The sequence below is a fragment of the Homarus americanus genome, unplaced genomic scaffold (genome assembly GCF_018991925.1).
Source record: "Homarus americanus isolate GMGI-L3 unplaced genomic scaffold, GMGI_Hamer_2.0 scaffold47464, whole genome shotgun sequence".
NCBI classification, from domain to species: Eukaryota; Metazoa; Arthropoda; class Malacostraca; order Decapoda; family Nephropidae; genus Homarus; species Homarus americanus.
The window spans coordinates 6,457-31,137 of NW_024723294.1; the positions used below are offsets into that span (position 1 = coordinate 6,457).

General features: G+C 43.7%; 1 protein-coding gene across 1 annotated transcript in view; it reads right to left on the reverse strand.

Annotated features, from left to right (window-relative positions):
- Nucleotides 1-386: 386 nt before the first annotated feature.
- LOC121863387 (nephrin-like) overlaps nucleotides 387-24,681 on the reverse strand; it is a 90,146-nt gene continuing 65,851 nt past the window's right edge. Inside the window, exons 10-27 of the mRNA XM_042362005.1 lie at nucleotides 23,370-23,478; nucleotides 21,024-21,218; nucleotides 15,591-15,698; nucleotides 14,851-14,963; nucleotides 14,048-14,150; nucleotides 13,097-13,269; nucleotides 12,590-12,719; nucleotides 11,622-11,761; nucleotides 10,798-10,985; nucleotides 10,275-10,439; nucleotides 9,905-10,018; nucleotides 8,494-8,638; nucleotides 7,122-7,280; nucleotides 6,159-6,259; nucleotides 3,418-3,616; nucleotides 2,443-2,988; nucleotides 1,762-2,188; nucleotides 387-1,409 (exon numbers count right to left, since the gene is read on the reverse strand). Coding sequence (XP_042217939.1) covers nucleotides 2,136-2,188; nucleotides 2,443-2,988; nucleotides 3,418-3,616; nucleotides 6,159-6,259; nucleotides 7,122-7,280; nucleotides 8,494-8,638; nucleotides 9,905-10,018; nucleotides 10,275-10,439; nucleotides 10,798-10,985; nucleotides 11,622-11,761; nucleotides 12,590-12,719; nucleotides 13,097-13,269; nucleotides 14,048-14,150; nucleotides 14,851-14,963; nucleotides 15,591-15,698; nucleotides 21,024-21,218; nucleotides 23,370-23,478 — 2,741 coding nt within the window. The 3' untranslated portion in view covers nucleotides 387-1,409; nucleotides 1,762-2,135. The remainder of the gene's footprint in view (nucleotides 1,410-1,761; nucleotides 2,189-2,442; nucleotides 2,989-3,417; nucleotides 3,617-6,158; nucleotides 6,260-7,121; nucleotides 7,281-8,493; nucleotides 8,639-9,904; nucleotides 10,019-10,274; nucleotides 10,440-10,797; nucleotides 10,986-11,621; nucleotides 11,762-12,589; nucleotides 12,720-13,096; nucleotides 13,270-14,047; nucleotides 14,151-14,850; nucleotides 14,964-15,590; nucleotides 15,699-21,023; nucleotides 21,219-23,369; nucleotides 23,479-24,681) is intronic.

Sequence of the window (24,681 nt, forward strand, 5' to 3'; positions counted from 1 at the left end):
GCTGGGGTGGAGGGTTGTGGGGGCTGGGGTGGAGGGTTGTGGGGGCTGGGGTGGAGGGTTGTGGGGGGCTGGGGTGGAGGGTTGTGTGGGGGGAGGGGTGGGAGGGTTGTGGGGGGCTGGGGTGGAGGGGTTGTGGGGGCTGGGGTGGAGGGTTGTGGGGGCTGGGGTGGAGGGTTGTGGGGGGCTGGGGTGGAGGGTTGTGGGGAGGTGTTGTGGGGGCTGGGGTGGAGGGTTGTGGGGGCTGGGGTGGAGGGTTGTGGGGGCTGGGGTGGAGGGTTGTGGGGCGCTGGGGTGGAGGGTTGTGGGGTGGCTGGGGGTGGGGTTGTGGGGTGGCTGGGGTGGAGGGTTGTGGGGGGTGGAGGGTTGTGGGGGGCTGGGGTGGAGGGTTGTGGGGGGGCTGGGGTGGATGGTTGTGGGAGGTTAATCCGAGGTAGTAGAGACTGATGTGTGTGTGTCAAGTCTTTTTACAATACATATGTGTGTGTGTGTGATAGTAGATGGGGTCATGATGGTTGACTGGTTGACTGGTTGGATTCTATCACCTGGAGTCACATACAATATCTTGGTCATAGACGCCTGGATGACGATGAGATGGATGTGTGTACTGTGTGTGTGTGTGTGTGTGTGTGTGTGTGATGGATGCTGGACTGCGATGGACAATTATGTAGTTTCTTATTTGTGTTGTCGATACCCTGTAATTTATGTACATTATTATTAGCATTATTATTATATATATATTTGTATAATAATTTCGTCTGGGATCATAAAATTCCCAGAAAGGAAATATTCTTGATAAAATCCGCGACATTTAATATCAAGCGAGAACGAATACGACATGTAAAGTGATTTTATTTTTCACATCCGGACGACCGCCATAACACCACGGACAGTTGACGAGTGGTGTCGACATCAGCTGCCATTGACTCACGAAGGTCTTGTTGGAGTCTTAAGTCGACTGGTCGCCAATTTGGAAGACAAATCGACGCCCTGGAGAGCTAGTCGATACCGTGGGCGGCAAGTGGTCGACCTCTCGTAAGGATGGTGCAGCATACGTGGCCTGTGGGAGTGGTCGACGCCCCAGGAGGTGGATCTACATCTCAGATGAAATGTCGATGTCCTGAGGTGTTGCTGGACACCGTCAGGAGCTGGTCGACTGTTACATGACATGAGAGGTTCATTCCTCAGCCAGTGGTCAATTTCCTGATGGACTGGTCAACGCTCTGGAGTACTGGTCGACGCTCTGGAGTACTGGTCAACGCTCTGGAGCACTGGTCAACGTTCTGGAGGACTGGTCGACGATTTGGAGGCTTGGTCGACGCTCTGGAGTACTGGTCGACGACGCGGAGAACTAGTCGAGGTCACAGTGCCGCCCGAGCCTGCTTCAGTGTGGTCATATCCGGTAGGTGAATCTAGAGATGAAATGTAAGTTGTCAAATACTTGGGGATAACGTCAGATACTGTAATTATTTAACATTAATTTTATCGTGCCTTAACTCCCTCCTCTTGCTTTATACTACACGTATACATTATAATATATTACGCTTGTGAATGAAAGAGATGGATAAATAATTACAACTTTTTTAGTACGAAATCGGTATCGTTATCTTAGTTGATAATGATAAATCATTCTACTTAAATTTTCACAACAGATCAGAATAGTTTGGAGCATAGTTTACTACTCTTAAGCTGTGACAATATTGTTCATCTCTCTGAGCTGCCTCGAATGTTTACAAACAAAAGGTGAGGTTGGCTGATACTCACGGGGTCTCCGGACGGTTTGTACTCTGTCTTATGTTTGGTAGACACATGACACGGTGTTGGGTCGTCAGAGGTGAGACAAAGAAGGTGATAAGAGACACAAACACCCTCAGAGAGAAGACGTGGCTCTACGGGGGTGACGAAATCAGTGTTGCAGTGAAGCTAATAATGGTGCCAGCACCTTATTGCAGAAACGGGCGTACACACTGAAGACAATTAGACTTCAAGTGAGCGCCAGTAATGTGTCCAAGATACTGGTGTGTACAGTACATACACCAGATATGTAATGAAGACTCTGACTGTACACTAAAGACAACCGGAGTATTGGTGAAACAAAACAAAGTCACCAGGACCCAACACCACACGAGACCTCCTGCTTAAGAGTCCCTGTAGTCGTCCCGGGGGTAGGTGGGCGACATGGGGGGCCAGTCTAGAGGAGGAACATGATCACACTGAGTACTGAGGCCGTGGTGGAGTGTGAGGACAGCAAACATAACATAAGAGACAATTGTTACATCTTGTACTTGAGTTTTAATTTTTCCTTAAATCTAGATAAAGTTTTATCCAGTGTTATGTCTCACAGTGAAAGTCTTAGTGGCTGGATGATGTATTTCACAGTACTTGTTAGGGGAATTAACTTAATGTTCTGATAATGAGAGACCTGAAGAAACATCAAAGACTCACCTGAGTAACTTGTTGAGGGTCTGGCACCATCCTCGAAGAAGGTTGAGTGAAGGGAGTACAGGGTAGAGGGGTCAAGGCTGGCGTAGGGCGGAGGGACGCTCATGGCGGCCCCTAATGAAGGTTGCTGGTGGTAACGCTGCTGTTGTTGCAGGAAGTACTGATCATCTGTCTGTGGTTGTTGGTAGTCGACGGATGAGGACAGCTGCCGAACTAGCGGGTACTGGAACACGTGTCGTCCCCTCTGCTGGTAATGTTCTCGCTCGTGTTGGAGGTGAGGATGTCCGTGGAAGATGACCTGAGAGGGACGCCTGGGCAAGGTGTAGGTCTGCTGTGGCTGGTAAGGACGGCTGTTGAGGAGTGATTCCATACTGCGGAATGTTGACGCAGAACTGTGGCCGACGGGTCTGGGAAGGTCATAGGAAGACTGGTGACAGAGGAGGTGGTCGAAGGGAGATCGCTCGAAACCCGACTGGTGGCAGGTTGGCAGGTCGGCCTCCAGGTTAGCCCACGAGTCTCCGTCATGGAGGGAGTGATGCTCGTGGTCGTCTGGGGAAAGAAACACCAACAATATTATCAGATTAATGTACTGTAGTTTCTCTCTCCAACGACGCGCCATTACGAGAAGCCATTTATATCTCTATACTAACGTTCTGATACAAGTGACACCCATTATCGCACACCTGACCCCTGGATGACCTCGGCTCTGTGGGGTTAAGTCACATGTATAACCATCTCTACATATCTCAGCTACTGACCGTCACTGTGTTGGGCAGTCTTCCGCCAACGCCAGAAGGAATGGTTAAAAAAAATCCTCCATTAAAGTTTACTTATTTGCTTGAAACTTAACGTCAATACTTTGTGAAAAAATTAAATCAGTAACAAAAGTTCCACCCCGGGGCTACAGACCTACAAGTTACCAGAGCCAACAAGACCTGACCGATACACACTGGCCTACCGTACAAGTGACAGGCTTACCAGCACCAATGTTGACGATGCCGCTGGAGAAGTCGTCAGGAGGAGCGATGATGTCGGCGCCGCTGTTGGAGATAGTGCTGGAGGAGGTGAGCATGGGGCTACTCCTGGCTAGTGAGGGAGTACCGCGGGAGCCAGATGGTAGAGAAATATCCTGAAGACTCCCGCCGAAGGGATCAAGATGACATGAGCCCATCACCTGCTGTAAAAACACAAAAACAGATACGTAGATATACATTGTTAACCACTTGATGACTGTAGAACATAATTTAATGTTTTAGAAGAAAAAATAAACAATAAGTTTTATTTTGTTCAATATTTTCAATTTAAAAGTTTATTCTTTCTTTCATAGACTGAATTAAGATGCAATATTAAACCGATATATATTAAATATTAAGCAAGTTGAAACAGGACGTAATTAATGAGACCTTTCTCTTACAAACAAAGATGGAACGTGAACAGGAAAATTGAACAAGTTGAACAGTGACTGAATCCAAGAGAACCATTATCCTGCATTAAGCTACACACTACGGAACACACACAGTAACGAAGACCTGAACGAGATGATAACAACAAGTAGTTGGTTGTCACGAAGCTCATAATATATTTAGTTAACAAGCGATGCGTTATTTATAATGAACACTAAACGGCCTTGACGAACAGAAGGACAGGAATAAATACCAAGAAGGAGAGAGAGAGAGAGAGAGAGAGAGAGAGAGAGAGAGAGAGAGAGAGAGGAATTAATCTACCGAGGATGATGCAAGGGTAAAAATTAATGATGGGAGGGTATTTACTGCAAGGAATTTTATCAATATTAACTCGACAAGCTGAGGAGTGAGTTAGGGAACAGAATAGGACGGTAGGTAGTGTGATGGGACGGTAGGTAGTGTGATAGGACGGTAGGTAGTGTGATGGGACGGTAGGTAGTGTGATGGGACGGTAGGTAGTGTGATAGGACGGTAGGTAGTGTGATGGGACGGGTAGTGAGGACGGCAGGTAGCGACAGGATTGCAGAAGTGATGTGACCTGCAGGCAGTGGACGGGATCTGCAGGTGGTGTGATGACGGCAGGTAGTGTGATGACCTGCAGATGTGATCTGCAGGTGGTGATGGACGGTAGTGGACAGATTTGCAGGTAGTGTGGATGACTTGCAGTGATAGGATCAGGTAAAGGATAGATCTGGCAGGTAGTGACGGGACCTGGCAGATGGGACGCAGAGAAAAGTGACGGGACCCAGGTGATAGACTGGCAGGCAGTGACAGACCAGGCAGTGATGACCTGCAGGAAAAGGATGACTGGCAGGTAGTGTGATGATCTGCAGGCAAGACAGGATCTGCAGTGAGGATGACCCAAGGTGAAGATGGGACGGCAGGTAGTGACGACCCAGGTAGTGTGATGGGACGCTAGGTAGTGTGATGGGACGGTGTGATGGGACAGTAGGTAGTGTTGTACAAGAAGATCAGTGTTGTTATAGAGGAAATAATTTACAATATCTGTGGGAGAGACACACCGAGCTCTGGGTTTGTTGCTTCTGTAGTTAAGTTAAAAAGAATAGATTGAGAGGATAATTAGATCTGTTGGTGGCGTGTGTGTGTGGAGACGGTGGATGAAGGCGACAACTTTGATATCATCGTTAAGTGTAATAAAGGAAGATCAAAGGCGTTAACAGTCTTGGTAATAATACAATACTGACAGGAGAAAGTGTCAGTGTGAATTAGAAGCTTTAACATAAGACAGATATCACAGAGAAGAATGTTTTGAGAGTTACGGGAGGAAGAATGATCAGAAATACTGTATGTTACTCGTGTTTGAGATGTGAATGTTTGTCGTTTATGAAGTATTTATCTAGAAAAACTGAAAAGGAAAGAAATTAAAAGGTGTGATTATTGGAGAAGGTCATCCTAAAACAGACACTGTGTGGAGGTATTTGGGTGAGGTCGATGACGATTAGAATTATGATAAAATATTCACTGGTGAGACTGCATGCTGAGTAATGACAGGGAGATTATTTAAATATAGTGGGGTTTATTTAAGAATGGATGGGGGGACTCATAGTCTTAAGACGAGAGGGAGAGGCAGTGGAGAGAGGCCGGGGGGAGGGGGTGATGGAACTTTAGCTCTTGAAGAATTTACAGAAGGAGTACAGCATTAAACAAGGACTGAAGCAAAATATACTTCATAGCTATGGTTGGTTGAGCTTTAATGCCCAGAAGCTTGTGGCGCTCCGGGTGCTGTGGGAACAGAACATGAAAACGGTTCTTTTTATGGGTTGAAGAGAGAGGAGAGCTAGGATCAGGTTGGGAGGGAGAGACGATGCCTGGGTCGAGGGTTGAGTCCTGAACTACACGGAAGCGTAGATCTTAGGCCTTTATAATAAGGGCTGTTAATGGTGGTGGTGTGGCAGGCGGTAAGATCAACTAACTCTAGTGACAGTACAGGTAACCAATTCCGAGGACCCGGGTATATGTGTTTGCATGTGTGTGAGCGTGTGGGCGTGTGTGTGGGTGACTGTGCACATTGGTGTTTGTCATTGTTTGCCTCGAGTGTCTACCAGTTGTGAGGTGTGGTGTTGGGAGTCACTCAGCCTTCTCGTGGCCCTGGACTAGCCAACTCTCTCTCTCCCCGAGGACACCCCGCCTCACACTGAGGTGGGACACTATCGGCGTGCACCATGACGGACAAGCAGGTGAGAGAGGGGACCCGGGTAGCGGAGTTGTTACCTGATGGACGAGCGGAGGGGTTACCTCGTAGTCTGGCGGTGGGATGTCGTCAGACGAGCTGAGTGACAGCTGGTCCATCAGGGAGGGTGACGGCACCTCATAGGCCGACGACTTGGTCGACGACGCTGACATGGTGAGAAAACTTTATTATCTGCCTCACAACACCTCACATTATCAGGTGTTTTAGGTAGGATGAGCTTACGACACAACACAAGTTTCTGTGTACTGAAGAGCAGCTAATGTTCACTAACTACCATACACTCTGTTGCTAACTTAGACAAAATTAAGGAGATAATAAAGTTTCTATTGTGTTCTTCACCTCTTACTGGTCTATGTTGTTCCTGCCATAACATGAACACGTATAACAACAGAAGGAATTATCAGAACAACAAACTAACTATTTAGGTTTTAGAGTAAGACTTTACTTTACTTTACTTTACAAACGTGCACGAGTATGATAAACCCTATAAGAATAATTAACGTCACTTATGGCTGAAATCAACAGACTTATTCCTTGTGATAACCAAAGCTCATCCTCCCACTGCCACCAACCCTGATAACTGAAGGTCTTAGCTGCCAAACACACACAATAAACAAAATGAATTACAGTTATATTCACCCCCATTCATTTACATATTATCACGATGAATAATATAACATGACACAATATGTTAAACTTTAGGACATATTTTCTACCATAATTTTATAAGAGAATGAAATTATTTTGTTTAACAGTTTTCAATTTATTATAAACATGTACAAATTTATACATCTAGATAGATAGATAGATAGATAGATAGAGAGAGAGAGAGAGAGAGAGAGAGAGAGAGAGAGAGAGAGAGAGAGAGAGAGAGAGAGAGAGAGAGAGAGAGAGAGAGAGAGAGAGAGAGAGAGAGAGAGAGAGTTACCCGAGAGAAAAATAGAGAAAATGAGACATAATCAACAAAGAACTGATATAACTCAACAGAAGACAAAATGAAGACTCACCTCTAAATCCACGGAACACAACACGACGGCGGAGGAAACACAGGACACCAATCACGTTCAGGACAATCAGAACGCCTCCAGTGACGGCAATCAGGACGAAGACAACGAATGGCATCCCCTTTGGCCTGTCTTCTGTATCAGTCTTGTCTTCCACCATATCTAAGGTGAGGAAAAGGAGAGGGGGGGTGGTGGTTAAGGGTTTGTCCTCAGTAGAAGTTGAGATGTGATGTCTGATTGTGTGATGTCTGATTGTGTGATGTCTGATTGTGTGATGTCTGATTGTGTGATGTCTGATTGTGTGATGTCTGATTGTGTGATGTCTGATTAGTTATGATTATCTTGTTTTTGGTCTCCTTTATATACAGATAAGTAGAGAAGGAGAGACAAAGAGAGAGACAGACATATTGGACACCCGGATGTAGAGAAAGAGACATATTGGACACCCGGATGTAGAGAGAGAGACATATTGGACACCCGGATGTAGAGAGAGAGACATATTGGACACCCGGATGTAGAGAGAGAGACATATTGGACACCCGGATGTAGAGAGAGAGACAGACATATTGGAAACCCGGATGTAGAGAGAGAGACATATTGGACACCCGGATGTAGAGAGAGAGACATATTGGACACCCGGATGTAGAGAGACAGACATATTGGACACCCGGATGTAAAGAGACAGACATATTGGAAACCCGGATATAGAGAGACAGACATATTGGAAACCCGGATGTAGAGAGAGAGACATATTGGACACCCGGATGTAGAGAGAGAGACATATTGGACACCCGGATGTAGAGAGACAGACATATTGGACACCCGGATGTAAAGAGACAGACATATTGGAAACCCGGATATAGGTGAAAATTCTACTGGAAAAACATCCGCTGTCAACTGTATAATAAAATTAGTTTAAAAAAATGACGAAGTTAACAAAATTAAATCATGATAACAGTTTAAGCGGAACAAACCGAACAGCGGTACGAGACCTTGTACACCAGGCGGCCAATAGGGGGGAAATATATATATGTGGGTGATATTAAAACCGTTTAGTATTTAAATTGGTTATTGAAAGGACGAGTGGTTGAATCTAGAGTGCTTGATGGTGCTGCAGCGTCACCAGATATTGAGATATAGGAATTTCCCCCCTCAGGTTTTCAGGGGGGGGGGGGTGAAACTGATACTAATATGGAAAAAATAAAGGATTTTCAGTATTATATGCATATTATTTGGAATGCACTTTTTGAGGCAGACAAACTTGGAAAGAAGGGGGGAATGACATTCTGACATATGGTGAAAGGGGTGCATGGGACAAACAAGGTTGAGAACCACTGGTCTAGGGTGAATTAAACGACAGTCACCAGTCACTCACCACTCATATTGATGACGACGGGGGGAGAGGTGTGGTACGAGCGACCCATATCGTTGTAGGACTGAATGCTGAAGGAATACTCGGTCCCTGGTTTGAGTCCTTCGATGACCAAGCCTGAGGTGTTGGTGCCGGGGATGTCGACCAGCTGCACGGGAGCGGGAGGAGCGAGATTCGATATGAGGAACTGGCTTGCCATGCTTGTATCATCCAACTGTAAACAGGATTGAGGGAAGGGGCAGGATAGGGTAGAGAGGGGAGGAACCACGTATGAATCATGAGGTAATTGGCTATCGTTACGTGACAGTGGTGTAAGAATGAGTGGCGGTGGGTGGTTGTGTGGGACCATTAGTATAGGTGTTAAGTGCGATTGACCTTTAACTTCCCCAGAGAGGATAACCGAGGTGCAGTAGTGATGATAACAGGTTTATTCTGGGGGGTTTAGTTTTATTGTCTTGGTCTACCTGGGTTCTCCTCTCTGTGTTATAACTAGCGCACCTGTACTCCCACGTAGAGATAGCCTCTTACACACACAAGCAACATGCCAAGGGTGTACCACTTCACTAACCTCCCCTAAAAATATCTCTCCATAACACACGCAGTAACACCTCTCTTAATCCATCCACTAGTTTGGGATGTGTTAATAAAACCCCTGAGGTGTTATACAACTCTTGTTGGTGGGAGAGTGGCATGTTTAGTGATGTACATTGAATACTGCTAGTTATTACAGGGTGGGGAGGAGAGAAAGAATCAAATCAATTCACTCAACATTTAAAGAACTCTCAGGACACCTCTGTGAAACAAAACATGTTATCTCAGTACAAGACTGACGCATGTCCTGTTCTTTGTTACATGTGAGTCTGTGTGTGTGTGTGTGTGTGTGTGTGTGTGTGTGTGTGTGTGTCTCTTGTGTGTGTGTGTGTGTGTGTGTGTGTGTGTGTGTGTGTGTGTGTGTGTGTGTGTGTGTGTGTGTGTGTGTGTGTGTGTGTGTGTGTGTGTGTGTGTGTACATGCAAGAGTAAAAATATAAAAACTACATAATATTATATAAGATCACCATTAGTGTGACGGGACATTATATACTAATAAATATATAATGAACATCTTCTATAATAAGGAAACATTTATATAAACATTTAACATAAAGATAAATAAAACACCTTGGCATTGATTCTCTCTGTAGTAAAGCAACAATCAGACCTCAGGTGTTTACTGGAGCGTTCTCACCCATAAACACACAAGGCTCTCTCATACATGTATATATGAGTGTTAAGAGTCATGTGTCTCTCACCTGGTAACATACGTAACACATTAAACTGAGAAACACTGAGCAAAACGTGTGATGGCAGTGAGAGAAACATAACTATGGTCTTCACTTTAATAAACTAGTGAAAGAGACAGGCGTCGTCTCTTACCTCGTACTGTCGCTGGTCTGTGGTCCGGTATCTGATGGTGTATCCCGCCGTGGTTGTCGCCGCCGTGTTGTCCACCCACGTCAGTTCAACACTTGTGTCGTTCAACACCGTCACCTGCACCACGTCACACATCAATGTATCTTATTTCCTAGATAGTGACCATGTATACTACTGATATAGCTCATGTATAACTGTTAATATAGTTCATGTATAATAAATGATACACTCAGACAACTATAATCTAAACTACATCACACATACACATAAAATACTTGTAGTATGACTGTTTAATTTATGTTTACTTATAACTAAACCCTGACGAAGGAGGAGATATACTTCACACAAGGCGGAGGAAGGCAGAGGAGCTTACATTGAGACTGAGGGGCGTGCCAGGGTGTGTGGGCGGGTTGAGGGTGTAGTTGAGGGTGTGGGAGCCGAGGGGGTTGTAGGCGACGCAGATGTAGCTGGTGAAGTCCTTGGCAACGACGTTCCTGATCTCCAACACAGATGACCACTCCGCCACCCCGTCCATCAGCTGACGAGAACCATAACAAAGTTTGGTTACACGCGTGATGCTTACAATGTAATAGATGGTTGTGATGATGACGATGATGATGACGATATACAGTAATAAAGTAATACAAAAACTAGTAATGTAACACTTCAATGATAACTTAAAAGAGTATATATTGGTATAGAACTTAAAACAAATACATGAAGTCACATAAAACGATGAGGTAAAGTTATAGATAGGGAGTAAGGATGCAATAATTCAATAACAGTTTGTAAATATATCACTGTAGGTGTTGCTACGTAAGGCCCAGAGAGACAGACAAGTGGACACGTTACTCTGAAGACCCTAAGACACGTGAAGACCCTCCTGCAACACGTACCTGAGGGAGGTGGATGTCATACTTCCTGTCGCTGTCGCTGATGGGGCCGTCCTCTGTGATCCATTCAAAGGCTGGTTGAGGAGAAGCCTTAACGCGACAGTCCAGGAGTCCACTACCTCCCACCAGCGCCCATGACTTCCCTGCCACTTCCTCCTCCTCCAGCCTGGCGCTAGTATATGTGGGGCCTTCTGCAGATGTGAAAAGGAGTAGTTTGTTGAATATGAGGAAGGTGTGGGACCTAACAACATACCTACCACTATCCACCTATCCTATCTCGTTTGACTTATTCAGTTTTGTTGCTTTAGTCAGACTCAGTAACACATGCCATAGCCCTCTTTGCTCTCTGGTAGCTGCTGAACTTGTCCCCACTTGACCCACACAAACAACACTGACCATACAGACGGACAAGAGGCTGTTACTTAACTTTATCTCAGAATAAAATAAATGTTTCTCACTTAAATTATTAAAGGCGATGTTTGCTGAAGCTAATTTTCTTCCATCTGTTTCAGTTCACAGTTCCTTACCACACAATTTTAAAGATTTATATTTCTTTAACAAACAGCCATTACTTCCATCTTTACAACATTATCTCTAAGCTAATGTTCTTTACCTTTTTCACTAATGTATTGACCTGTTTTTATTACGTCTCTTCACAATATATCATCTACTGTACATAATGCTGACTCACTGACACAGGTAAACAAACTCCCAGAAGGTTATGTTCGTCCCGTCTCTGTGTAAACATAAAAAATAATGTTTCTCGAGCTCAGTGGTAAGTTTGTTTTGCTTCCATGGCGCCTTGTGTTTTAACTGTGTAAACTTACGTGTGACAACGATGGCGGTGGTGGCGGGGGGAGGGGAAGAGACCACGTTGGAGGCGTGGCAGTAGTAGACGCCCGTGTCTGAGGGTGCCGCCCACTCTACCACCAGATGAGCTTCGCCCATACCCCACGACAAGGTCTGTCTGTAATGTAAATGATAAAACACAGGTGAAAAACAGAGAGAGAGAGAGAGAGAGTAATTATCAACAAGGAACCACACATATACTAAACATATAAAGACACTCAGTTGTGCTTCTCCTCACAGCTCTTGGCCTGGTCTCCACTACCCGCCAGAACACTTCCTCAGTGATCACAAACAACAACAAGAACATCAACATAAACGAACAGAAATGTCTAAAGATTCATAAACATTATACAATAACAAACGCTTTACGTCTCGTGTATGGGAGTTTAAATCAAGATGAAATTTTATGAAATCCATTTCCTCGAATTGTAATATTAGAAACATTAATACGACTCCAATAGCTGCATTGTTAAACTAACTAAGTATGGCATTACAAAGCCAGGCGCTCGTTTGAGTAATTCGGTGAATAATGTGTATTGCTTCACTCACACAAAGGCTTCAAGAAGACCCAGTAAGTAAAGAAAACAGAACAATGAAGTTACGATATAATGTGTTTCAATTATATCATCAGTATCTATGTAAATATTTGTTTATGTAAACTCATGTAACTAAACCCATTCTGTGTTTAACATTCAGGAAGGTAATACATCGTGGAGGGAAGGTTATAGTGGCAGGCTGTTTAATAGTTATCTATGATCACTTATCACCTGTGTTGTGGTGTTATCAGTGTCTCAGGTGATCAATGATTCACGAGGTAGTTTATCCCATTAACTAAGGAACACCGTCTACCATCTGTGTCCTGGAGTGAATCATCAGCCCAGTCTCATCTACTTTATGGGAGGAGTTTTAACACTGGTCGACAGGTGTGGTGATGTTGTCAACTTACCTGGTGCCTTCAACCACCCTGGTCCAGGTGATGTTAGGTGTGGGGTTGCCGACAGCAGAGCAGAGGACTGTGGCTGTGTCGTTCTGGTCCACCAACACGCGGGAGGCTGCAGTCACGTTCTCTGGTCCGTCTGTTGAACATAATCATTATACTCACGTCTCTTTTGTTTAGTATTTCACACAACATATACACGTGTTCTAAGTAAGGGTTATATTTGATCGATTATATGTTGGCAGACAGAGAGAGATAGTTATTAATTGAAAGAAAATAATCTTAACTGAAAAATTATCAAATATCATGCAGACAGAAAAAACTGACTCCAACCCTAAACTACAACACGCGCCGACCTAAACAGTAATGGGCGAGCGAGAGCCACACACTCGCTCCCCCTTAACGTGTAGGCGGGCGGGCTAAAGATGAACACATATTTCCATCTTGCTCTTTAAAACAAGAGTAGAAAGAGAGACGGAGAACTAAATGTCATTTCATGAGTTAAATGTCACTTACACTGGACGTCGATGATGAAGGAGGCGATGATGGTGCCCTTGGCGCTGGTGGCCGTCACGGTGTATGTGCCTGCCATATGACGCCCCACACGATCCAGCTTAAGTTCCCCGACATTGCCTTCTCCAGTAGCAATCTCTCCCACCACCTTCCCAGTCTCATGCATCCAGCTGTACCTGTGAACGATCCAACACTGTTAATAACTCGTGCCCTTGAACCCAGCGGTGTCGTCCAACATTTTTCTCAGATCATTTTTAGTAACCAGACGAAACAATGAAAGTTATTTGTCATTTTGATACCTATATCTCCCGAGCTGAACTGACAAGACGAAGAACTGTTTGTTTGGTAAGATGGAGACATACATTTCATTGCTAGACAACGAGGACCTGACAGAGGTAATGGAGATGTGTCTGAAGGGCGCGGACCAACTGTCGAGTTGATTAATTTTCCGGCTGGGTGGAGACCACTCAGACCTTTCGGAAGAGACGAAGCTTTTCAAAGGAAAGGAAGACCTTCCTGACGGGATGAAGACCTCTGGCGGAACTAGGACCTTTCTGATTGAATGATAATATCTTTCAGATAGGACGAGAACCTTTCTAAAAAGACTAGAACTTTCCAGTCAGAAGGAGGACCTGACTTAGAGAATAAGAACCTTCACAAATAAAATAAGAACCTTTCAGACAGCAGAAGGAACTCTCTGACGGGGTGAAGGTCTACAGTACTCAGTGGAAGGTGAGGCCAGAACCTATCTGATGGAGGGAGAACATACCTGAGGAGTGTTTAACTGTGGCCGAGACCTTTCTGGTGAGAACAGAATCTTCCCTATTGCGTCACGACAAACCTGACAAGGACTTACTTAACTGGGCGACAATAGGGCAGGACCTACTGTACTGTACATATATAGCTATGAACTCATATGAGGGGTCAATAGTGTCAGGACCTACGACAACTTACTTGATAGGTGTAGGGTTGGCAGCGGCCTCAGCTGTGATGGTTAGATCGCCCCCTTCAAGTACATCCAGTTTGCCTGACGGAGCGAACACCCACACCGGTGAGTCTGTAATATAGGTAACTTTGTTGACCGTTGGAGGAGTGTTAGAGTGCGAGAGGGAATAGTGGATGGGAGTGCAGCTGTGCGAGAGGAGAGGCGAGTGGGAGAGGGCGGTGTCAGGCTCTGTGGGGGGGTGGGGTGGGGAGGAGTCAGTTGAACTAGACTGACCAACCACATTGAAACATATCGTTTTACTATCTCTGGTAACACCTGACACCTGGCCTTCAGTACAAACCGACAAAACTAATCAACACCATTAAAATAAATCTGTTTACTAATCATGTTCTCATTTTGTGAACTAAATATCTCAGGAAACATTGAAGAACAATTATAACACTTGTGGGGGATTTTCTGCAGTGAAGAATGTATATTGTCTGGATACATTCCGTGGAAGGCATTTAAACAAGTCCTCTGGTGTGTAACGTTCAAGTGAGCGACACAACCACCGGAGGACAGTGTGGGAGGACTCAACCCAAACGTAAACAAACATGACGAACACAATGAAGACAAGATAAACAACGTCAAGATTTAACTCTGTCTAGGCAACCAGAGGAAGGAAAATGTGAGACAATAATAACAAAAATAATAATAATGAAACAACAGAGTGGATGATACAATTTAGACGAAGATGATTGTGAGACGGAAGAGAATATTATGGTGATTGTCTGAGAGAAAGACAGACAGACAGACAGACAGACAGACTCACGCAGCACGTTGAGAGTAATGTTGGTGGTGACGCCGACGCCAAAACCGTTCTCAGCTTCACAAGATATTATCCGCCCGTTGTCTTCAGCCTTAACCCTTACCATCACCTTGGACCTGAGAGAAAAAATAAGGTAAAAATTCAGTAAAAAATTGGTAATAAATAAATAAAAAATAAGGTAATAATAAGGTAAAAATGGCTAATCAGATTTTCTATTATATAAAATTAATCCGTCACAATAAAATTAATATATAAAGACACTTAAATATATATATATAGAGACTAGGAAAAAAAACATTTTAATGGGCCCTTAAAAATGACCTTGAGAAAATTTTTAGGGATAAAGATATAGAGATAAAGAAATAAAGAGAGAAAGTGATAAAAATGTGAGATTGAGGAATTAAAACACCCAGAGAGAGAGAGAGAGAGAGAGAGAGAGAGAGAGAGAGAGAGAGAGAGAGAGAGAGATAAATAAAATGAGAAAAAGAGAGAAAAAGGAAGAAAAAAGAGAAAAAAATTGAGAGAAAGAGAAGTTCAGTGGGAAAGAGTATCTCTCTCTTTCTCTCTTCCTGTAAGACTCTACGCCCCCAGAGAGACAACTTGACATAGAGGCTCCCCTTCCTGCAGGCTGGGTGACCTTCTCTACTGGTGAATGAAATGAAGGAAGGGAGGCTAGTAGGGTGTCCTTCTGAGTGGTGGCATAACCCATCGGGTGCCATAACCAACCACTTGCCATAACTCACCTGGTAACAGTGCCACGGAAGAGCCCTGGGGTGCGCCTGACAATGGGTTCCTCCAGGGATTGGGTGCCAGAGTGCCAGTTGACGATGGAGGGTGGCACATGATGACATCTACACAGGTCAACAATACTTGACAACCTCCCACACTATCAGAGACTGGCTGATCCACCTCCGGGGACTGTAGGAACAACAGGTGATGAGTGAGGTGAGTGAGTAAGAATGTGGTAGAATTAGTGAGGAAATGGGATGGTGGGAATGAGGATGGGAGAGTAAGGTGTGGTGGAAATGAGATGATTAGGATGCTGAAGGGCCAGTGGAATGAGAATGAAATAGGGTGGAGGTTGAGATAAATGAGAATTAAACATGGGGATGGTAGTGAGGCTGAGGAGGATGACTATTCAGCAAATGCAGGATGACTAATTATGAACACTGCAGTATATGGAGGGCGCCACTTTAAGCTTCCAGCATGTACGGGGCAACAAGGCAGGGGACGGGTCGTGTTGGCGCAGCGATGCTTAAATGATGGCGCACGGGAAGAGCAGCGTGGTGGAGGAGGAGTGGGAGAGGTGAGGAGTGAGGGGGTGAGAGAGGGTGAGGGACTCGGCGGGGTGTGAGAGGGAGAGGCGTGGTCAGGAAGGGAGAGGTGGGAGGAGCCTATGATGGAACAGTGCGGTAAGAGAGAGGTGAGATGAGAGTAAGAGGCGTGGCCAGGTAAGGGACAGGTGGGGGTGGAGGAGGAGAAAACGCGCGCAGGTGAGAGAAAGGAGGGGGAGGAAGAGAGGGAAGAGAGATGAGGAAAGAGGGGAGATTACTGAATGGAGGCGGGCGTGTGGGCGTTGGATGAGGGTACACAGAGAGAGAGAGAGAGAGAGAGAGAGAGAGAGAGAGAGAGAGAGAGGATTACACTCTCACTGTACCAACGAGACAGTCTTCTGACAGGATATGAGGAAAACTTCTCAGGCAGGGAAAAAGTAGGAGGATACTGTGTCTGAAAGGTAGAGAAGAAGGGAGAGAGTGAGGGAGAGTGAGTTGGTATGAGACAGGAGGGAATGTGAATATTATTGACACACACACACACACACATAAACACACACACACACACACACACACACACACATACACACACACAGGGAACGTTTGTCGACCACCACATAAGCTCGTTAGGTGAATATATTACTAAAACGTAATAAGAATTTCAACCACAATCGCATATAGTATTTTTTTTTAATTAAACCTTAACAATCCGATAATTATTCAAAAAACAAAATTATGTAAACTTTTAAAGGTGACTAAGATAACACAGGAAAAAGACCATGTTTATTAATATTGTCCATAGCTTCCAATTTGTATTATTTTTCAACCACATTACATCAAGCCTCAAAAAATATATAAATTGTAATAGTTAAATGGAAAGTGACATAGATTATTAGAATATACTCACAATAATCTTAAAATTGGTACAAGTTGACGTAAATAAACCCGGGTTAAGTGTTTTAAGTAATGGCTACCATTTTACCTGTGTATCTTAATGACTTGCTTGTTATACCTTCAGGAATGTTTGTTTACAGGTGAAGAACACGATGGAAAGTTAGGTGGGGAAAGGCTATAGCTCGAGTCTGTACTGGTGGAGTTAAACGACAGGCGATGTTGATTGCCTACCCTGGCGTTGTGCATGTGGGGTGAATCTCTGAGAGTTGGTGAATCGTAGTGAACAATAAGAGGAGAGGGGAAAATGCCAGATGGTGTGTTGAGTGTTCGTGGTGGCCTGTGTGTGTGTGTGTGTGTGTGTGTGTGTGTAGGTGAGGCAGGTGTAGTAGAGAAGGGGGAGGGAAGGAGGGGAGGGAGGAGGGACACGGTAAGAGGGATGGGGGGGTGGGTGTGATGGAGGGGAGGGGGAGATGTAATAAGACTCCAGAAAAGGATTGAAACCACGAAAGAACTTATTTACAATCGGGTTATAAACTACACACCACACCCACCACCTGCTCTCTCTCCCACACACACACACACACACACACACACACGCCTGTTAATCCGATTTATTTAATTTTACTGAAACACCCACTTCCGAATTGAATAAATGAAAAAAAAAAAACCACACCGAAAACACAGCAATATATTTTCTGCTCTTTTTCATGTAGGCCAGGTAGAGTTTGCCATTAATTACTCCCTAACAGTTTACCTTTACCAAATAAATGAATGTTTGGATGTAGTGAAGGTTAACAGTGCAGGTGCTGGGGATTAAACTACAACACGAGACCAAACAGAACACAGTGTACCATTCTCTCTTGTTCATTTACCATTTGTTTAACTTTTTCATTCAGCATTTTTTTGTGTGTTAATATTTTTGTTTTAATAATTGATAAAAAAGTTTGTGTTTATTAGAATATTGTCCTTACGTTATTTTACCATATATACTTAGTATGTCTCCTTCCTTCCTCCTTACACCCTTTCCTACTCCTTCCTCTCCTCCTCCTCCTTCCTTCCTTCCTCCTTACACCCTTTCCTACTCCTTCCTCTCCTCCTCCTCCTCCTCCCTCCTTTCCTCCTCTGTTAAAAACAATCACTGAAATCTCAGAAAACAATGAATTGAGGAAATATTACTCAAGACCCCATAAATATTATTCAATACCCTAACCACAGAAAAATGTACCTAAATTTAAACTATATTCCCACAATGACGTAATTGGTAGTACAAAACTAAATATATCATAAAAGATAAGAAAAGTCGATACAAAAATCACACAACTTCGTTTAAGTATTGGGTGGGGTCAGGTTAGGTTAGGTTAGGCTGGATGGTTTTAGCAGCTCAGTTCACATCCTCATCCTGGTAGGCTGCGAACACTAGGGAAACTGGGTCACCTGAGGCTCCCACACCTGAGAATCTAACACCCAATAGGATCAAGAGCTTAGTGAGGTAGTGTCCCTTTTGTCATTCTGTGTGAAGCATGAAGCCGTGAGCCATGCCACTGTGTGTCTGACTTCCTTATCCGTCCCCTCACCCACATTAATAATATCAATATCATACGTCATTGTCAATAATAATATCATCATCAATATACACACACACACACACACACACACACACACCATCACACCAATGCACACACACACACACACGTCTTTTCACTGTCATTTACCAGCCAAAATTCCGTGAACTTTCATTACGTCGCAAATTAGGTAACTAATGAGAATCCTTTGATCGTTTACTCTTGAAGGGAACTTCTTGTCCGATGCCTGGTTAATGAGAGAGAGAGAGAGAGACAGAGAGAGAGAGAGAGAGAGAGAGAGAGAGAGTTTATAAAGTGAATCTCCCAAGTGCTAAATTCATTGTTGGTGGAGTCTCTTATTTACCACATGGATGTATACAGGTGGAGGTGAAGTGTACAGGTGGAGGTGAAGTGTACAGGTGGAGGTGAAGTGTACAGGTGGAGGTGAAGTGTACAGGTGGAGGTGAAGTGTACAGGTGGAGGTGAAGTGTACAAGTGGAGGTGAAGTGTACAAGTGGAGGTGAAGTGTACAGGTGGAGGTGAAGTGTACAGGTGGAGGTGAAGTGTACAGGTGGAGGTGAAGTGTACAGGTGGAGGTGAAGTGTGTTATCTGTGGAGAAGGGAGGTGTTGGGGGACTCCAAGCCTCAGTTACCTTGCCACTGGGTCCTGTGATCATATTGTTGGTTTGATCTTCTCCCTTCCTCCCTCTGTTGATGTTACTCCTCCACCCTCACCCCCCCCTCTCTTCATTTCTCTGTTTCTCTTTCTCTCTCTCTCCACACTTTCTCGTGTTATTCTCGTTGTTTATAATCCTCTTAGTACACTCTTACAAGATTAATCTTCTTTTTTTTTATGAAGTTGTATTTCTGAGAGAAACCCGACAACAGTTTGACTTTATTTTAACTGTGTGTGTGTGTGTGTGTGTGTGTGTGTGTGTGTGTGTGTAGAGATATCACCACTCTCACGTAACATATTCAATATATATTTTTCTCCACCGTAAATGGAATTTTTACTCAAATTCTAAAAATAATATTATGACTTTTTTTTACTGAATCAAACGTATGGTAGAAATGGAGGACTTTTTTAAATACATGTATAGATTCGATTCTTTTGTTACTCGGTTATTAAACTTTACTGTTAGGTTAGGTTAGGTTAGGTTAGGTTAAGCAGCTATAACGAGTTGGCTGATGAGGTTGTGTAGAAAAGGGAGAAAGCGAAATGGTTTTATTGCTGTATGTACGTTTCACTTTCCTTCACCGTCTAGTAATTGGATATTGTGTACAGTACGTGTGCTTGTTAAACTAAAGCTAGGTGGAGTTGTTGGTGCGTAGTTATCCTAGTTCTGATTGGTTGATGTGTATCTCGATGCTGTTTGATAATTCAGGCCTACTTAAAAATTATCTTTGTTGTGGTAGTGGCCAAAGTGAGGCGTGTACCAGCCAGACAGTACTTGAAAGATACCGCTAGACAACACCCCTCCCCTGTCTGCCACCTCTGAAAACCAAACAACAATAATACCCTCTCCCATGGATGTATTAACGATATACAACTGGGTATACAACTCATACACCTATTCCAGTCGTTGTTGCCATGGTAAACATAACTGTTGCTCCTCCCTCCCAGTTCATTCACAAGTTCCGTGGGCGTTCATTGATCGGGAGTTCATTCATGATTTTGGGCGCGTTTTCTGTTGCACACGCGCGTACGTCTTCCCTTACGCGTGGGGCCTCTGTCTTGGCAAGGGCGGCTTTAACTCTGCCTTCCGGGGAGACAAGGTCTGGGTTTTGGCGCTCTCTCTCTCTCTCTCTTTATGATTGTTTGATTCTCCTGGTGATTAGATTTACCTTCGCCATTTCATTCTATCTATCTATCTATCTATCTATCTATCTATCTATCTATCTATCTATCTATCTATCTATATGTGTGAAAATATGATAAACATAGCCAAATAAAACTTGACTATAATAAATAACCAAATCAATGAATAAAAACAAATGAAAGTAAAGGATTAAATAACATAAAAGAATAATTATAAAGAAAAAATAATTAATGACGAGAGAGAGAGAGAGAGAGAGAGAGAGAGAGAGAGAGAGAGAGAGAGAGAGAGAGAGAGAGAGAGAGAGAGAGAGAGAGAGAGAGAACCAATCTTACAAAAAAATTATTCATTCTCCCCCAGACGACACTGAAGAAGGCATAAGAGAAGCAGAGACGAAAATATACTGGATATGTTCACGTGAGGCTTCCTCTTCCTGTGTGTGTGTGTGTGTAGGTGTTCAGGGTAGAAGCCATCACGTGACTTACTACTGGTGGGACGGCAAAAAATATCACCACAATTACTTCCCTTAATTGTTTACATCCTGAACACAAAAGACAAAACAAAAGGGAGATATCTTACCTCTCTCTCTCTCTCTCTCTCTCTCTCTCTCTCTCTCTCTCTCACAGAACACCTCCAATAACTCACAGTTCACGTTAATGTTGGTCTGACCCTCGACGGGGGAGCTGGTAGCCAGATTGGTTGCCTCACATCTGATCGTCTCCTCGTTGTCAGAGGCGTTCACCTTCACCACAGCTCTTGCCTGGGTTACTGTCCCTACAGTCTGTACTTTAACCTTCTCCAACAGCTGGCTGCCTTTGTATAACCTGCAAGGAAGGAGAGAGATGGAGGGTTATATCATAGTGTGTGGAGGGAAGGAGTGTGTGCAGTACATGGAGGGTAAGGGGGTAGAAGGGAAAGGGGGTAGTTAAGAAGTAGGGGAAAAAAGGGAGAGTTAAGGGGGGAGGTTAAGGGAGTAGGAAGGAAAGGGAGAGTTAAGGGTGTAGAAGGGAAAGTATAAGTGAAGGAATATGGAGGTCAGGTAGTAGGTGATGTCAAGGAAGAACTGCCACTCGAAGATGTACGAGGTCAAGAGATCATCAAGGGTGAGCCAGATGAGTCAACGAGGAGCAAACAATAACTAGGGAAGGAAAACAAAACAAGACGAAAAATAAGGGAAAAAGTGACGCTGTAAAATATAAACAGAGAAGTAAGGTCGGTTAGGAGTTGTCTTGTGGTAGTTAGAGGTCAGAGTTGTTATCTTGTTTGTGATTGGTTCATATCACAGAATTTGGCGAGAAATTATTGACCTCCTTAAGCTTGTTAAACGACCAAGAATCTTCGTCTCTTACCCTAAAGGTCAGAGGGTCCTGTTATGGTAAGGTTATTGTTAGGTTAGTTATGAGATGATTAAGATGATCTGTCCACCGTGTGTGTTATTGGTGAGTGATTAGTAGGAGGTGGTGAGGCGTACACAGTGGCAGTAGGTCAGTATGGGTCTGGGAAGTTTTATATTTTTATTCAAAGTTTGACTCGTAACCAAAACGTTCTTAAGTTTCTCTCGTGCCTTTGTATTTGCCACGTCTTTGTTTACTTTAGTCTAAATTAAATATATCTAATTACGGTTTATTATCGTGTGGATTTTTCTGCCGTTTGCTCCCATTATTTATTTAATTAAGATTATTCCTAAAACTCGTTATGATGTTATAGATTCTGGGTTGTGTTGTGCTTGATTCCTGACGTGATTTAGTAAACACACGCTGATGCTTGTTGCTCGGGAATGTTTACACAACATTCGCCAGCATGAAGCCCTCCTCAGTAGTAAACAGATCTTCAAAGCTGCGTGACTGAGAACTCTGAGTTATGTATGTGTGTTTTGGTGCGTCCGGCTATGTGATCACTGGTCGACCTGTACCTAAAGTTCACGGGTTCATGTTTACGACCATTAAATCATAGTTAAATCTCCTCTAAATATGTTAATGTTAAGATAAAGTTCATAGCCTCGTATTTCTTATTAGTTTTCCTTAGTTTAGGATGAGTGAATGCTCCTGGACACCAGCCGCCTCACCACACCAGAGGAACCAACAACGAGGTTCATGTTTACTGAGATGAATATACAGTCATTAAACCTTGAACACCGACCATATTGTATAACCACATCATCTGGCAGGTTTCTCTTATTGCCACAAGTGAGTGAGCTCGACCTTTCAATTAAGATCCATAATACAGTGAGTATTTACCTGTACACGTCACCTCTGCCACAGGTAAATTGTGAGTATTTACCTGTACACGTCACTTCTGCCACAGGTAAATGGTCACAGCAGAAGCATGGAGTTACCATTAAGTCTTAGAGCAAATATTAATCTAGTTATTTAGGTGCTGTTTATATCTACGTTGTATAGATGTGTTCTCTTGTCCTTGGCTTGGGGGACGAAATGATAAATGAATCTTTTTTTTTAAACCAAGACGACCACAGGAAGATCATACGCCATATTGTGTTGTGATTCTCAAAGGTTCTCAAGTCACTCTCTAACCCTCTCTTGAGACACATATAACTAACCACCTAACACAAAAGCAACACAAACTTCACCTCATAACTACGTTTATCTTCTCTCAAGTTCGGAGAGAAAATGTGATATCAGATACGAGTGACTGAACGCCAGGACAACAGGTAAACTTCCAAGGTAAAATGTGTGAGTCTGAGTATGAATGGAAACTATGTTGATGATAATAACATGTGAGGGTGAGGAGAACACTTCCGGTATACAGGTACAGGTACACACGTGACAGCAGACCACAGATGACCTAAACACTGCAGGTAACGTGAACTTGTGTAGTATATTGACAGTCAGTGAAATAAGCATGAGACAGGAAACAGAATTATTTATACACTATGTTCACACACACACACACACACACACACACACACACACACACACACACACACACACACACACACACACACACTAGGTACGTACTTGAGGTCAGGACTGGGGTTGCCGCCGCGGGAGGTACAAAGAACAATCACTTTATCGCCAGCCACAGCTTCATCAGTCTCCACCTCCACCACGGGCAGTCCTGGGCGCTCTGAAACACAGGGAACCTCTCGTCAGCATAAACATTAAAGGAACGATGGTGTAAATGTTTGGTGACTCTTAAGAATGAGAGAGAGAGAGAGAGAGAGAGAGAGAGAGTAGAAGAAGAAGAAGAAAAATAAACACGAAACTAACTTGAAAGACAGGAACTATAAGAGGTAACAAACAGATAGATAGATATTTAATAATGGTTGATAACAGACTAAAACATCACGTGTAGCTTTAATAGTCAATAATGTGGGAGAAAGTCAGACACACAATCCCTCCAAATTGTTTAAGAAAATTGGATTAGTTATGTTAATTTATCTTAATAGGAAACTGACTGTCTCTTTCTTTCTGTCTCTCACTGTCTATATGTCTCTCTTATTTTCACATTCTCTATCTGTCTATCGAAACCTCTCCCTGTCTTTCTCTCTCTCTTATCCTCTACTTCTTCTTTATTCTTTTTCTTATTCTATCCCCCTCTCTCTCTCTCTCTCTCTCTCTACAACAAAACACACACACACACACACACACACACACACACACACACACACAACAGGTAGTTTCATCAGAGCCAATAGACACAGGTGCCATTGGAGCCTTCACTTCAACACGACAGGTAAACTCGGACGAATTTGATCAACAATTACCTGGGACTCTTTATAACTCTCAAAATACATATTGTAATGATAACAATGGATTCTGGCTCAAAAAATGCGTCCTATTGTTACTCTTTGTGATATATATATTATTTTTTAATGTAAATGTGAATAATTTCTTTCACAGTGACGTCAATCAACTTGTAAACACATACATACTGTACATATTTACATACATACATACATAGACACACACACATAAACCCTCACACACACACACACACACACATACATACATACATAGACACACACACATAAACCCTCACACACACACACACACACACACACACACACACGGCATCTCAATAAAGCAGCAGAGATGAAGGAAGCGCTGCCTTGGGCGGAGGGAGGAAGAGGGGTGGAGGAAGAGGGGAGGAGGAACGGGAGGAGGGATGTTAGGGAGGAGGGTTGGAGATGGAGGGGGAGGTAAGGAAAGGACGGGAGGAGGGATGGAGGGAGGGTGGAGGAGTGGATAGAGGAAGGGAAGGAAGAGGGACGGGAGGAAGGGTGGAGGGAGGGATTTTGGAGGAGAAAATGGGGAGGAAAAGGTAGAG